The following is a 17,493-nucleotide window of genomic DNA, read 5'->3' on the forward strand; positions in this document are numbered from 1 at the left end:
ATCCAACATAAGAGAATGTCACAGATCACTGTTTTCCATTGTCAAAAAATGTGATAATTTAACCTCAAAACAGTTTGGATGGAAGAAATCTCACAAATGTTTATATTCAGATGAAATATCAAGATTAAGAGAAGCACAGCCATTCAACAAAGATGTTGATATGAGATTTAGTGCCATCTATGGTCAAGAGAAAAAGTTAAGGTGGGGGGGGGGGGGCATCTTGTCCTTACCGGGGGTGTCTTCACCCATCTTACCCTAAATGTACTGTAAAATGTCAGTAATAAGACTATGATGCTATCCTCTAGTAGCATTTGTCTTTCACTGCTTCTCATCTAAATTTAAAATAAAAAGGGGAAAAATAAAGACATTATGGGGAAAAAGTAATGTTTTGATAAAGAGTTATATTTGAATGTAATTGATATTAATTATAAAAATGACTCCTATAAGCTATAATCAAACTTTCAGTAAGAATTCCACATGAAATGTCTTCTTGAAACCTTTATAAGCTGAGATGAGGACACGTTGAGTACCTTAACTGTTTAGTCTTTCTTACAGTAAGTCTCAGTAGAACACTTGCACAATACATATCGCGCCATATGCTTAAGTGCATATGAATGTTTGTCAGCCCAGGCATGTGAACAGTGCTTTGACTAACTCAGTTAGTAAATGCTATGGCTCTTGTAGCATCTTGTTGCTCTATGACTGCAAGATGTACCATTGCATGTGCATGTGATACCAACACGTGCCTAATAATAACTTTAACCAGACTGATAAGTGAGCATTTGCTCTCATGACAGACCATGGCTGACCACAGTACTTTGTCATTATTAATGTCCAATTCAGTTCCCATTAGCCCAAAAAAACTGCTACTGCTGTAAATGGATAATATCTGATAAAGTCTCTCCGACTGACTAACGATGGAAAAGAGCCGCAAGAGGAATCTGTGAGCTCTACTTAGCTTAACAAATAGAGATCTCTCACTTCTGAGATAATACAGTATATGGCATGATGCAAGTTGCATAAAAATATTGTATATGTTTAGTAAAGCGAGCGATTTGAAATGCAGAAAGGTTGCAGAACAGGACATCTCAGCACTAATCAGGGGCGTTGAAAGGTTGGAAGAGATAAGGGACTTAGTCTTATATGTTAAAATGTGTAATTACTGGTAGTGTATACTACACCAATGCCTTCAGTATTCTGCATTTATTGCATTTTGAACATTTAAAGAAAGGGTGTGGTGCAAAAATTATAATTGTTTTTTTTTTTTTTTTTTTAATTATTATTAGAAATTAGTAATATTTATTTGTTTACATGGCATGGAGCTAAAAGACCTACTCTTATGTATTTACATTGTGTGGATGACTACTCACTTGTTAACTTACTAATCGCTGATTTAAATAAAGCTTCATATTTTGAATAAATCATTTTTCTTTGTGAATTGGTTAAGTAATAATATTCTTACTGATAGCCATTTGCTTAATGACAATAAACAGTTATGTTCCCATTTAAAAATTTCCCAAAAGTATAATTTTGAGTCCACTCCAAGAGTTCCAAATTCTCGTAAATGCCATTTCTATTGCTATTAAAATTATTTTAAAAGGAGAGCAAGCTCTGAGTGATCCAGTGTCTTTGAATCAAGTTTAGATCTATCTTTGAGTTTAAGGAAGTTCTCAGTTCAAGGAGCCCCTGTTAGTCATAACAGGTTTAGTAACCACTTTTTTTTTGTAATTGTTTCATTAGAAAAACTATTACAGCATATACTTTTTAGTGGATTGATACTGTATGTATGAGGTCAACTGGAATTTGGTTTGGCCTCTTCACCATAATGTATTGACTAATACAATCAGAGAGATGTCTTTTAAAATATTACACAAATGTTATCCCTGTAATATTATGTTGAAGTATATTGACACAATTAAGTAAATTTGTACTTTTGTAACAAAGTAAATGTGTTTTGTAAATGTGTTTGAGCAAATAGCCTCTCAGTAAAAACTTTTGAGCAAATAGCCTCTCACAAAAAAGTCTGACATATGTATTGATGTTTTTGATATTATTTTTTATTACAACAAAATCTCAGAAATTCAATATATTGTCCATTTATTTATTGTTTTTGGATATGTTTTCATACTCTATTTGGTTGATTTGAACTCTTACGATACATATTTTATTGGGCATTAATAACAATAAATCAAATAAAATGTCAACGAATACTGTTGATATACAACCACTTATAATAGTAATCCCTTTGGGTGTATTTTATTTTATGTTTTGTTTTGTTTTGTTTTTGTTTTGCACTACAACTGCTGTATGTATTCAGACTGTTCTTGGCATTAATAATAAAAAACAAAAACAAAATATAGTTACAAGCAGTGATGACGGTCCATTTCCACTCAGTGGCTTTCGGAAAACAATGCATGATGGACACAGCAACAACTCAACATTAATGTAAACTTGGACCCTAATCATACAATGTGTAATAGATATATGCCACCATTCCAGTTTGACTACAACTTCATGTAATTGAATCTGTTGCCATTACAACACTATTAAAGCTACCAAGCATCCCTTCAAAATTTTCCATCAGCAGTGTCTAAACAATTTTGAAGCGATTTGGGTCAATGTAAGAGGACTGTTTCAAAGTCTGTTGTAAGTGCCACACTTCCCGCTGCCAGTTGGTGGCGCTCTGACTGTGACCCACAATAGCCACATCCATGTAATTAGCCCCCAAGAAAAAACATACAACTCAATTTTTATCTAAATCACACAATGCACGCAGAAGATATGAGACACTTCCTGTTTCCCTATTTTTGCCATTAATTTAGTGCATCGCCATGGCAACACCATTCGATATTTCAAATTCTGTTCGTAATTTAACATCTTCAGTGTTTTGGCATAATGTAATCTAAATGTGGTGACACAACCCATGTTTTTTGGGGATGTGTTAAGATACAGGAATCTTGCTCGAAGATTCAAAGGTTTATGTGTGACGTGTTGGACACACAATTTTCATTTTGCCCCAGACTCTGCATTTTGGGTGATGAGGAGGTCATTAAATTTGGGGATAGCCACTTGAAAGGTTGGGTCCTGGACGGAGTTATGATTGCCAGGCGAATCATTCTCAGGGGGTGGAAGACGGCTGCGGCACCCTCATTTTGGGAGTGGTGCGGGGAGATGGGTGAGGTTGCGGCATTTGAGGGGGCAATTCATAGAAGGTTGGGAAAGTGGGATTTGTTTAATAGGAAGTGGGGTGGATATTTAGATTTTTTGGAGGTATCTTGGGGAGGGGCAGAGCACCTCAGTGGAAGTATATCTTGATTGGGGACACATTTGTTTGCATTTTTCTATGGGATTCGACTGCAAAAGAGCACAAACTCATGAACTCGCAGCAACGAGGAGCGCTCACCACCCATTCTCAATTCCTCAAGTACATCACTGCTGCCCATATGTTGCTATCTTCTTAATGCTGTATAATTAACGCTTATGTGTTTAAAATTAAAAGCAGTTCATAAGCATGATGTTGTTATTTTGCTAGCCATCTTAAACGGATCTTTAACTTTATATGTTGTTCTTTTGATAAACATAATTAACTGATGAACATAGTTACACAAACTTAGACTATACATGACGTACGAAAGAGGGATCCCTTCTAGACATGACCCGCAAAATCCTGGAGGGACTGAGATGTGGATTTTGGGAATCATTTAACAATGGAGCTTAGCTGCTCTCTACTGGACATTTCTGGTATAGCGTCTGAACAAGTTAATTGCCACTCAGAACTGGGTTAAACATATGACTTTGATTTCCTAGTACTTTTACATTTCAGTTGATATTTTTATTATTTTTTTATTTATATAAAAAATAAAAAGTTTGTGCAGTACATTTTCATTACAATAAACTTAAACTTCTATAGCTTTATTATTTCACTTTAAAAACTGCTTTCCCTTACAGAATAAACTGCCATGGCAACAGCATTTAAGATATCAAATATCCCTTTACAATTTTACATCAGCAGTGTCTTGACATTATTCTAAAGAATTTTGAAGCAATTAACAAAAGCGCTATTTCAAAGTCTATTAAAATTGCCTTCCTTCCTGCTGCTAGTTGGTGGCACTATGACCGTGACCCACAATAGCCGCATAAATGTAATCAGCCCCATTACAAAACATATAGCAGAATTTTCATCAAAATCATACAATGCACACAGAAGTTATAAGGAACGTCCTGTTTCACATTTTTGCCCCTAATTTATTGCCTCGCTATGGCAACACTGTTCACGGTCAATTATTTCGGAAACCATTTTTAGTGCTAAAAGCTGGTGTAAAAGATTCTGTGTGGGTTTGTTATGTTGATGAATATGTGGAGTGATATTACATTCAACTTTATTAATTCTATTGTAATGGTCAAAAGTTTACACTGCTGATAATATATTGTTGAATTGTGGAATCATGTGCTTTTTTTTAATCTGAGGAATAAATAAGTATACAAGCATCTTTGTTACAATTATTTTAGTCTTCGATTCTTAACTGCATAGTATAAATTTCACAATATGAAGCACATTCATTCCCACAGCAATGCTTCTTTTAGCTAATCTTTAGTGATACTCTTGTCAGCTACCATTGCTTTATTTATTATTGTAAGACCATGCATATGGTGGGTGTAAAGATTTGCAGAATACGTCTCAGTTACACATGTAACCTCGGTTCCCTGAGATGAAGGGAATGTGTCAGCATCAGCTGACACTATGGGAAATTCCTTTTCCGATGACCTAGTTGAAACCCTTGTCACTGGCTCGCTGCCACGGTCAACGAGCCAGTGCCCACGCCTGCCATGGTCAACGAGCCAGCGTCCATGCCTACCACGGTCAATGAGCCAACGCCCACGCCTGCCACGGCCAACGAGTTGCCAGCCTCGTCCGTCCCAGAGCCAGAGTAATTCTAAGATTGGCAATGGTGTTTGAGGTCCAAAGCTTTGATAAAGCTTTTCTATATAAGCGGGCACGCAATCATCATTTCTTCAGAATTTTCTGACTGAGGGACAAAGAGCACATCAAATCAATCAAATCACTTTATTGTCACACAGCCATATACACAAGTGCAATGGTGTGTGAAATTCTTGGGTGCAGTTCCGATCAACATAGCAGTCGTGACAGTGATGAGACAGTACCAATTTACAATAACATCAAATTAACACAGCACAATTTAAATGTCTGATATACACATAATTACACACAACAATATACAATCAATAACATACACTGTACAGTACACAATACGCACTATATAGATACACATTATTCAATAAAAATAAAAAATAAAAATATATAAAAAAAGTATATATAGTAGTATATATAGAATGTACAGTATTGTACTGTATTGACATTCAGGCTGTCGGGTGATAGTCAGTTGTTAAGAGAGAATATAATATAATAATAATATAATTTATGACAGTCCGGTGTGAGATATAAGAGTAAGGGTAATAAAGTGCAGTGCTGATGTATTTTGATCGTGGGAGATCAAGAGTTCAAAAGTCTGATTGCTTGGGGGAAGAAGCTATCATGGAGTCGGCTGGTGCAGGTCCTGATGCTGCGATACCGCCTGCCTGATGGTAGCAGTGAGAACAGCCCATGGCTCGGGTGGCTGGATTCTCTGATGATCCTCCTAGCTTTTTTCACACACCGCCTTGTATATATTTCCTGGAGGGAGGGAAGCTCACCGCCGATGATGTGTCTGGCAGTTCGCACCACCCTTTGCAGTGCTTTGCGGTTGTGGGTGGTGCTATTGCCATACCAGACTGAGATGCATCCAGTCAGGATGCTCTCTACAGTGCAGGTGTAGAACCGTGTGAGGATGTGGCGGTTCATTCCAAACTTCCTCAGCCGTCTCAGGAAGAAGAGGCGCTGATGAGCCTTCTTCACAACGACTTCAATGTGGATGGACCATGTGAGTTCCTCAGTGATGTGGACACACAGGAACTTGAAGCTGCTGACTCTCTCCACTGGTGCTCCATTGATGGTGATGGGGCTGTGTTCTCTGTCTTTTCTTCTGAAGTCAAAAGTATTGCTCCTATGTCAAAAAATTCTGAGTCAGTAGTGTGGCTAGCTTAAGCAATGTCTTGTTCCTTTCATCTCAGGGAACCGAGGTTACATGTGTAACTGAAACGTTCCCTTTCGATTATGGTTCACTCAACATTGCACCAGCTGATGCTATGGGAAACAGAGTCCCATCACGCCGCACTACATGACATAATCCCCTGGAGAGAGATACCAGAGGTATATTACTTGAAAGAGTATTATATCACAGTCCTGCAGGACGGCGACCATCAAGAGCATATTGCAAGTGAATGCCCCTCATGGTGAACCAGGAGGGGAGCACTTATAGGAACTATTATAATATAGTACGAATTAACCCCTTCACGAGCCCAGTTGGGAAGGAAGTTTTATTATATTGAAAGTGCTTGTGACTTTAGGGGAAATGTACAATGGTACAATGCCACTGATGTCGGTGGTAGGTCCATGAAGACCCTACCTCAATAATTATCTGCACCCACGCCTGCCACGGTCAACGAGCCAGTGCCCACGCCTGCCATGGTCAACGAGCCAGCGTCCATGCCTACCACGGTCAATGAGCCAACGCCCACGCCTGCCACGGCCAACGAGTTGCCAGCCTCGTCCGTCCCAGAGCCAGAGTTGCCAGCCTCATCCATCCCAGAGTCAGCATTGCCAGCCTCGCCCGTCCCAGAGCCAGCGTTGCCAACTTCGGCCATCTAGAGGAGGAAGAGAAGCAAAGTTTCTGTTCCCAAGTCTCTTCCCGTGTACACAACCACGGAGGTCGTTCCCTAGTCTCCGCCCATACCCACGACTTCAGAGGTCGTTACCGAGTCTCCGCTCATGCCCACGATCACAGAGGTCGTTCCCAAGTCTCTTCCTGTGTACACGACCACGGAGGTCGTTCCCGAGTCTCCGCCCATGCCCACGACCACAGAGGTCATTCCTGAGTCTCTGCCCATGCCCACAACTATGGAGGTCGTTCCCGAGTCTCTGCCCATGCCCACGACCACAGAGGTCGTTTCTGAGTCTCTGCCCATGCCCACGGAGGTCATTCCCGACTCTCCACCCATGCCTACAACTACAGAGGTCGTTCCCGAGTCTCCGCTCATGCCCATGACCATAGAGGTCGGTCCCAAGTCTCCGCCCATGCCCACGACCACAGAGGACGTTCCTGAGTCTCTGCCCATGTTCACGACCACAGAGGTCGTTCCCGAGTCTCCGCTCATGCCCACAACCATAGAGGTCGGTCCCAAGTCTCCGCCCATGCCCACGACCACAGAGGTCGTTCCTGAGTCTCTGCCCATGTTCACGACCACAGAGGTCATTCCCGAGTCTCTGCCCATGCCCACAACTACAGAGGTCTCCCTGGTCACCTGGCCGTCCGCCTGATCTGCTCTGGTCTCTCTGGTCTCCTGGCCGCTCACCTGATCTGCTCTGGTCTACTTGGTCCTCTGAGCGTGCAGCGTCACCCTGGCTCTCCATTCTCTGGCTCCACCTTGGTTTCAAGCCTCCCTGACTTTGCCTTTCCTCTGCTCCCCTTGCCCCTTGTGACCCCTTGAATTGCCTGTTTACCTCTTGTGACCCCCTGAACTACCTGTTTTCCCCCACACCCCATGGACAATTTTTTTTTTTTTTTTTTTTGGAGCGTCTGGAATCCACTCCTTAAAAGGGGGGGCTCTGTCACATATTCCCTGTTTTTTGTATTGACTTTTATGTTGAAATTCTTGTTTAGTTCCCATGTTTCTGTTTCCTGTTAGTTTGTAGTCCTTTTGTAGTTTCATTTTATGATTGGTTTTCCCCTGATTGTTTCTACAGGTGTTCCTTGTTCCCTTGTTTGCCCCTGTGTATTTAAACCCTTGTTTTCCCTGTTTCCTTTGTCAGTCTTTACATGTATTTTCATGTTCTGTACTGGGTTCCCTGTGTTTTATTTTCATTTTTATTCTGAGTTACTTTGTTCTTATTTTGTTTCTATTAAAGACACTGCATTTAGATCCTCCATTCTCTCCTGTCTCGTTACAATCGTATAACCATGTTCAATATTTCGGAATGAAAATCCTTCAAGGCTAGGAAGACAGCCAATAGTTCCAGGCTGTTGATGTGCCATGCCCTCCTGGCACCTGTCCAGGTGCCGAAGGTCGGGTGTCTGTCGCACAACGCACCCCAACCTGCGTTGGACGCATCTGTGGTCACCACTTTTTGCCTGAAAACCTGACCAAGCATGACACCTTACTAGTAAAAGGCAGGAGCTCTCCAAGGTGCTAGACCAGCCAGACAGTGGCTGTAAAACCCTTTGTGGGCATGGCAATCCGGAACAACCTCTATCACGTTCTTTGTGAGAAGGTTGTGGATTTCTGTTCGTAACACCGGTGCGTCTTTGGATGGGACTGTGGAAGACAGAACACCATTGAAATGGGGCGGCTGATGTGCAAACTGGATCATATAACTGTGTTCGATCGTTTTTAGCACCCAGTCGGAAATGCCCGTAAGAGCCGGTTGAGAGGAAGAACTGCACCGAAGCATCAAAAAGAGAGGCTTTCTCTGCGTCACACATTCCCTTGAGGGTCAGCCAGATTTGACAATCCAGGACCACCAGGTTATCCATCAATTTACCACCACCATACTAGATCCGCAGCGGTGTGGAGCTCTTTGAATGTCTCTGGATCATAGCCCTGCTCATCCATCTGTTTTAGGAGCTTAGCCAAAAATACCTGGAGCACCGCCATCGCATAGAGTGCTGAGGCCGGCTGGAGACACCAGAGCATCGAGAAGAGTGGCTTTCTCCGCTACATGCATTTCCGTGATAGACAGCCAGATATGGCAATCCAGGGCCACCAGGTTTGCCATCGATTTACCACTGCCACACTAGATCCTTAGTGGTGCGGCTCTCTTTGAATGTCTCTGGATCATAGCCCTGCTCATCCATCTGTTTGAGGAGCTTAGCCTAAAATACCTGGAGCACTGCCATCCCGTGGAGTGCTAAACCAGCCTGGCCCACTGCTGTGTAAGCTCTTCCGGCCAGTGCGGACGTTAATCGACACAGCTTGGAAGGATTGGCGGGGAGTGATTTCCACACCCTGGCATTCACTGGGCAGAGAAGTGCCGCTACCGCCTCTTTCACATGGGGTGGTTGGGCATAAACCTTCTCATCTGTATGGTCCACTTTGGTGAGGACGGCAGATTCGCTGTTGTGTGCGTTCTGAGTAGGGCACATGCCAGGTCTTGGTCAGTTCATTATGAACCGCAGGGAAGAATGTAGCAGATCTACAGGATGCGGTTGCTTGACGACATCCGGACTGCAGGAACCACTCATCCAGGCAAGACTTTTCTGGTTGTTCCAGAGGGGACCACTCAAGACCGAGGTCTTCGACCATTCTAGAAAGGACGCAAAGCATCTCTTTGTCTGTAGCGCGTGCACGCTACTCATCCCTGCTGGTGGAAGGGGCGGCGACATCCTCCGTGGACCACTCACCAGTGTCTGTTGCTGCGATGGACATAGCATCATCCCCATCATCAGAACCGCTGAACCTCCTGCAGAGGGCCGAAAATTGTCACGCACATACTGTACTGGCGAAGACGCATTACCGGGAGATCGAGGGGCTCACAGGGCTTGTGCCGGCACGAGAGCCACATCAAATTCATTCAGCTCAATCACGCAGCCCCGCCGTGCCTCTTCATGTGATCCCTTGGGAGTCACAGAAAAGGTGGGTGGGAGTGTTCGGGAGGCGGAATCGTCCCTCAGAAGGAGTGCGATCCATGAGGGAAGCGTCTTGAGACTCATGCCCTCACAATGAGGGCAATCTGTCTCCATGAGAGCGAATGCAGCTCTCATGCTCGCCTGATGGTGGGATGTGCCGCTTACATAGGGAATATTTATGGAACGGCATCTTGAAAAATACGCGAACACGTAAGCGGCTCTTTATATATCTGCAAATATACATTATATATATATATATATATATATATATATATATATATATATATATATATATATATATATATATATAAGAACGGATACGATATTTCTACCGAAGCGCTGCGTGGAGTAGGCGTGTCGCAGAAGCGAGGACCCATTCACCAGCGAAGCGTCTAACGACGAGGTGTAGAAAATGTCTGCCGGAACACTGCAGGAGAGCGGTAAGTCTTCCTGAACTCGTGAAGATCCCGTCGGTTGGCTTGTGTATTTTGATGGCGGTGAAGTATGTAGAGGGCTTCTTAAGACGAGAAATGAAGGAAGAAAATTTAGAAGAAAGGGTGATTTGACGCTCACTTTAGATAGGACAGCATCGCACCTAAAGGGGCAGGGCCTCAATCACAATTGCCAATCTTAGAATTGCTGTTATTGTACAAAGGTTTCAACTTGGTTGTAGGAAAAGGAATTTCCCATGGTGTCAGCTGACGCAATGTTGAGTGAACCCTTAATCGAAAGGGAACTATGTTTTACTTTAAATTATAAGCCATTCTGAATACTGTATGTATGGGTGTGCAGTGCGATCCAAAAACCTTGAGACCACATTGTTAAGACTCAAATTGTTATGCTGACAATATAATTCACAATAAAACATTTTGTATTAAAGCTGAAGTGTGAAAATGAAGTGTTAAAATACTTTTATTCAGAAATCAGTTTATTTTTGCAATTCCGTTCAGTGGCACAGAAATTACAGCTTTAAATTAGAACAATGCAAAATAAAGGCATTTTCACTTTTGGTCTCAGAATTTTAGACACCACATACTTTAGTGTCTACTCCATCTAAAACTATTTTAAACAGTAAATTGCAATTTTTTTTAGTAATTAATATATGCACACAGTTATAATGATAATTATTATGATTGTATATTTGTACTTTAAAATTTTTTATTTAACAATGAACAATTAAAAAAGCAAAATGTACGTAATTTAAAAAGTTTTACACACTGCAGGACCATTGCAAATGATCAAGTAAAGGCAAAAAATGCTGATCAGTACCTAAAATATACACTTTCCCCTATACATAGCAATTTTCACCTAAAATCTTGATTTAAAAATGCTCATGGACATCAACTTGTGAAATTATGCATATGAAATTAAAGACTGTTTCAGATATTTTAGGATATTTTTTTATTGTAACAAAACAATGTGTTTGCAAACCTTTGACCATGATTGTACATATACAACCCATATAAAATCCTTAAAAATAAAAAATAAAAAAAATAAAATGCTAACAAAACAATACTTAAAAAAATGACAGACATGTAGATCAGTCTTACAGAGTTTCTCATAATACTTGTTAATGTTTTCAAACTATGTGTCATTGTCTGAGTGCTGTTTGTTTGTTCAATGTGTCAAACCACCTTTTCACTGCTAATGACAAATGCCAGACAATAGACTGCAAGTCATCTGATCTACTTGTTTTTTGATTTTTCAGATCTGATTAGAACTTTGGATGTGATGAAATATTGTGTGACACAACCGGATGAGATGTATTCCAGTTAAAACTATAAATGTTTCTTGTGAAACTTTATACTAATGCTTGCTCAGTGGACAGAATTATTAAGAAATAATTCAGAAATAATGAATTACACTGTTTAACACACCTTGGGCAATCCTTCCAAAAGTGTTGGCAGTCATTAATTCATTAATTCATTATTCATTCCCCCAACACTGGTCAATAAACGGACAGTAATGCTCTTGCTGTCATGCTCCTTCACTAGAGAAGCAAACACAAACATTGCAGGTCTGTACGGGTGAAAAGGCGGCTTCGCAAACTCATTGAAAGTTCATTATTACTGCCGAAAGGGGTTGAATTGAGTAATTTGCATCAGTGAAAAGGCAGCTTCTGTCAGCAGCGGCTTTGTGCAACTTAGTGGACAAGGCCATACTTAAGCCCTCTTTAGTTTCTCATGGAAGCACCAATTTGACTCCTTACATGGTAAATGCCCTACTGTCTCTTATTATCTGATAGCAAAGACAGAGATTTCATTTTTTTTAAATAAATTAAAATAGTTCTATGACTTATGCAATAAATACAAATGTTTCCTAAGGTCTTGAATTCCAAGGCTCCTCAAGGGCATGAATACTGACATCACCGGAACATATCTGCCCTGATGTGTCCACTACTGATGATGTCATCCACAAGAAGGTAGTGTCACTTCAATGGATGTCCTCCTCTACTCTTTCATATGTTCATCTGAGACAAAGAAAGAGGGAGAGTGAAGTTAACATTTTTACTACACAATAAAGACGCAAAAAAGGAAAATCTGTCAGCATTTATTCAACCTCATTTTGTTCCAAACCCATATGACTTACTTTCTTCTGTGGAACACAAAGAGAGATGTTAGACAGAATGTTAGGTCTCAGTCACCATTAACTTTCATTGTGTGGAAAATAAATGCAATGAAGGTGAATGAGGCTTACACTCTGCCTAACATCTTTTGTAAATGATGTTAATGATGACAGAACTATACATTTGACACATTTGCACTAACTTTTCCAGGCACTAGAGGGCGCAAGACACTTTCTTTTCATTCTGATTGGATCAGCATGAGTTCACAGAACCAGTGGAAAAACATTTCATCCTTTACAGAACATGAAAAGGTTGAGGGGAGGGCAGCATATCACCAAAAAAGATCATCACATTTGTCATGACATTCATCTGTGAAGCACCAGACAAACACACTTAATCCTCTATGAGTCGCATAATGAAATACGTTTAAAAAAAAATAAATCAGCTGACACGTTCAAGTTCAAGTAACTCCACAAATAAATTGCTATGTGCGGAAAAGCATATTATTACATTACTCTTACTATTTCTGCCATATCTATATACAGCAGAAAGAGACAGTACAATGGCAGTATGCTACTGTGAACATTACCATTTTTGTTAAGTTTGGCACACGGCATTTAACACATGACGATCGATGGACTATTTTTATTTTTAATCAAAGGCCTATTATATCTAGGTGTCCAAAATGGACAGTAAACCCCTTTGCAGTTGATTGTTCACTGACAATCACATTTGATAAATTCATTTATTAGGTTCATCAACAATAAATAAAGCACATCAATCAATGAAAATCATATTTGGACTGAATGAATGTAATCTAATCTTTGGAACTGTCTTCCTATAACTATTAGATCCTCACCAACTATACTGACTTTTAAATTTCGTCTTATAACTTTTTTGGGGGGGGGGCTTTTGAAGCAGAGCAATGACAATGGTGTTGATGAGTCTTTTGAATGTATTATGTTTTTGATTTTATGTTCTTATATGTTTTTTATTATTCTAGAAAGCACTTTGGTCAACTAAATTTGTTTTTAAATGTGCTATAGAAATAAAATTGTATTGTATTTTATTGTATAGACCATGCTATGCACTAAGTACATGTATTCCATGATCTACCTTAGTCATTATATGACACATCATTTTGTATGCTAATATGTTTAATTATTTCACATTACATGTGTTTTACATATTCAAAACACTTATATGCCTACCGTGTTGTTGTTTACCTTCAAAAATGTGCCTTGGCAACCAAATCACAACCCAATTTTCATTTCACAAAATAAAACTAGGATAGAATAAAACAGAGCTCATGTGACATAATGAAAGTGAAAAGCAATTGTTTGTTGTCATTTATAAATATCATGGGCTCACTGAGGGTTAAAATGTCAAGAACAGCTGTAAAGATGAATAGTGGAGGGAAGCCTTGAGGTATTTGTGTGAAAAACCAAGTAGCATTTTAATAGCCACATACAATGTGAAGCCATTAGCCTTCTGCATCCCAGGGTGATACCTCAAGAAGTTGGTTGAGAAAATGTCAAGAGTACATGTCTGCAAATTCTAGGCAAAGGGTGACTACTTTGAAGATGCTAAAATGTAACACAGTTTTGATTTATTTTGGATTTTGTTTAGTCACAACATAATTCCCATAGTTCCATTTATGTTATTCCATAGTTTTGATGACTTTACTATTATTCTAAAATGTGAATATATAATATATATATATACATACATATAATAAAGAATGAGTAAGTGTTTCAAAACTTTTGACCGGTAGTGTAAGTGCTTTTATAAAATTATAAGATTCACATTTCTGCCTTTAAACCCTCCAAACATTGGCCCCATTCACTTTCATTGAAAGTGCCTCACTGTAACCTCCATTTTTGCTTTTTTTGCTTTTTTTTTTTTAAAGAAAAGGAGGGACGAGCCGAATTTTTGTGGTTATCAACATTATGCCACAAATGCTGTTGATTGAGCTTAACTTGTATTGAACCCGGAACATTCCTTTTACATGAATTCCATTTATTTTCTTACAGTGTCTTTTCGTCTGTAAATTCCTTTTAGGACATGTTTTAAAGACTAGCAAGCTAATATATAAAGCAAAAAATGAATAGCATTCAATTCACTCAAATGATTCACACAGACACACAGACACACACACACACACACACACACACACACACACCACACACACACACACACACACACACACACACACACACAGTACATACACCGATCAGCCACAACATTAAAACCACCTGCCTAATATTGTGTAGGTCCCCCTCGTGCCAACCCACATCTCAGAATAGTATTCTTCTCATCACAATTGTACAGAGTGGTTATCTGAGTTACTGTAGACTTTGTCAGTTCGAACCAGTCTGGCCATTCTCTGTTGACCTCTCTCATCAACAAGGTGTTTCCGTCCACAGAACTGCTGCTCACTGGATGTTTTTTGTTTTTGGCACCATTCGGAGTAAATTCTAAAGACTGTTGTGTGTGAAAATCCCAGGAGATCAGCAGTTACAGAAATACTCAAACCAGCCCATCTGGCACCAACAATCATGCCACGGTCCAAATAACTGAGATCACATTTTTTCCCTATTCTGATGGTTGATGTAAACATTAACTGAAGCTCCTGACCCGTATCTGCATGATTTTATGTATTGCACACAATTGGCTAATTATATAATCACATGGATGATTGTTGGTGCTAGACGGGCTGGTTTGAGTATTTCTGTAACTGCTGATCTCCTGGGATTTTCACACACAACAATCTCTAAATAATGTTGTGACTGATCGCTATATATATATATATACTGTATATATACAGTACATATATATATATATATATATATATATATATATATTAGATTAATACAGGTAATCCACTAAAATAATGGACAATTCTGCTCGAAATGTTGCTTTTATGCTTAGAATAAATTTCAGCTGCATCTGTGAGAAATAGTGTGCCTTTTTTTGTGCTTTCTTTGTCTTTACTGACTTTTTTTGTGGTTTAATATCATGCAGTAAAACACTGATATAGTGATTGATGTATGTCATCAGTTGTATGATGACATACATCAGTCTGTATGAAACAGAGTCCCTCCCCTCCAAATCCGATCACAAGTGGTCACAGGAGATGCACTTAAATGACTAGGTGTAAACAGTGATGTGTCTCACCTGACCACATGTGATTGGATCACCTGAGACACATCTTAATACCAGTTGTAAACGGGGTCAAATAGATTCACTCTAATAGATTAAACATGAATCCATACAAATGACCAGTTAGTGCAGGAAAAAAAACAAATATATATAAACAAATATATATATAAACATAGTTCAGTCGAATGGCGAAAGTAAAGTGGCTGTGCACCTTTAATAATTAACACTCAAAACAGTAACACTGACTAAAGAAATAAGCGCTAAATGAACTGAACGTCACCTCTACACATGTAGTGGGAATTCTGAGTTTTGGGCTTTCATTTACTGCTAACAAATGCTTTAGACTTCCTATGATGATTTTACACATGGTTTTAAACAATGATATTTAGGCCAACACCACTGGAAGAAGAAACTACAGTAAAACAAAAAACAAAGCCAACAGTATGTAACATAAAAAAGAAATCTCAGCCCTGACCATATTTGACGGAACGTTTCTTTTCCGTATATTTAGTGACTCACCTTCTGTCTGCCTTTGAGGAGGCGGAGTTACAGGAAGACGACACACCCAGCAGGGACCTGTCTTCCACGAAGTCAGTGTGGCCACTGTCCACAGAGTCCGTATCGCTCGATTCCAGCCGGGTCACTTCCTTGGAAGCAGACTTAATTTCCGGGATCTGAGCAACTTGGAACCTGCAATGCACACATGGGTGACACAAAGTTTAGAAGGTGCACTTGGAGAGCTGAAAGAATGAGACATGAAATATTCAGTAGGGAAAAAGGATGGGCAGTTTTAATTAAGACTTACTTTTTTTTATTTTTATAATTATACATTATATACATAATGCTCACCTTCCAACAGACAGTATAGTGACATCTCCGGGCAAGGGGCTCTTGACCAGGTTAGTGGGGTCTTTGTGAGTATCGGAGGGCAGCAGCAGTTCGGGCCATTTCTTCTGGCTGCAGCGGGAACAGCAGAGCCCAGAGCGAGATGCCAGCCCGTTTATAGTGTGCAAATGATGCTGATGGGTACACAGCCGTGGCAATGAGCGGAACTGTGAGAAATGAGGAAGAGCTGGAAACCTGAAAGAAAAACATTTACTACTGATATTTGGTATCATGTAGGCTGAATGTTAGCCTCAGTCACCATTTACTTTCATTGTATGGAAAACAGATGCGATGAAAGTGAATGGTGACAGTAGCAAACATTCTCCCTAATGACATTAACACATTTATAAGAGTGGCTTAAGTGTTCAAATAGATTTTGGGGCCACTTTAGACAAGCCTGGAATCTTCATTAAGAATTCAACTAATGTGTGTTCACAGGTGTGCATATACTTGCTATTTACCTGCTTTAAACGTGACTCATCCAATCAGATTTCAGAATAATAGCTAAGCTAACAATTTTATAATGTCAAACACATCGTAACAGTCAAGAGTTCCTCCCTTGCCAGTTTACTTTGACGTCACTCGGACAGTGACCTCTGCTTAACACAGTTGAAACAGTACTGGCACACAGCCCAGTTTGCTACCATCATCAAATAATGCCAGCTGAAATAACACAATGTGCTAGCGCTTAGATCAAAAGATCCTTTTTAATTCCAGAACCTTTTCTGCAGGCCAAGAGATCTGCTGTAAATAACTGCCACGAGCTCAGCAGCTCCTGATATAATCACAATGGAACTTTGGGAGGGAGGGGCTCTGGATGGGAAGGGGCGTGGACAGTGGATGTCAAGACTGAATATTTATTTAACTGTTAAAGGAATAGTTCACCCAAAAATGAAAATTCTCTCATGATTTTCTCACCCTCGTGCCATCCCAGATGTGTATGTCTTTCTTTTTTCTGCAGAACACAAAGATATTTAGAAGAATATCTCAACTCTGTTGGTCAATACAATGCAAGTCAACAGGGTCCAAAACTTTGAATCTCAAAAAAGCATATAAAGGCAGCATAGAAGTAATCCAAGACTCCAGTGGTTAAATCAATGTCTTGAGAAATGATATGATAGGTGTGGGTGAGAAACAGAT

General features: G+C 39.9%; 1 protein-coding gene across 1 annotated transcript in view; it reads right to left on the reverse strand.

The window, feature by feature from the left end:
• Positions 1-10,740: 10,740 nt before the first annotated feature.
• Positions 10,741-17,493, reverse strand: part of LOC127416919 (tumor necrosis factor receptor superfamily member 19L-like) — a 44,943-nt gene continuing 38,190 nt past the window's right edge. The window contains exons 9-11 of the mRNA XM_051656520.1: positions 16,318-16,548; positions 15,988-16,158; positions 10,741-12,210 (exon numbers count right to left, since the gene is read on the reverse strand). Coding sequence (XP_051512480.1) covers positions 12,207-12,210; positions 15,988-16,158; positions 16,318-16,548 — 406 coding nt within the window. The 3' untranslated portion in view covers positions 10,741-12,206. The remainder of the gene's footprint in view (positions 12,211-15,987; positions 16,159-16,317; positions 16,549-17,493) is intronic.

The sequence above is a fragment of the Myxocyprinus asiaticus genome, chromosome 26 (assembly GCF_019703515.2).
Source record: "Myxocyprinus asiaticus isolate MX2 ecotype Aquarium Trade chromosome 26, UBuf_Myxa_2, whole genome shotgun sequence".
NCBI classification, from domain to species: domain Eukaryota; kingdom Metazoa; phylum Chordata; class Actinopteri; order Cypriniformes; family Catostomidae; genus Myxocyprinus; species Myxocyprinus asiaticus.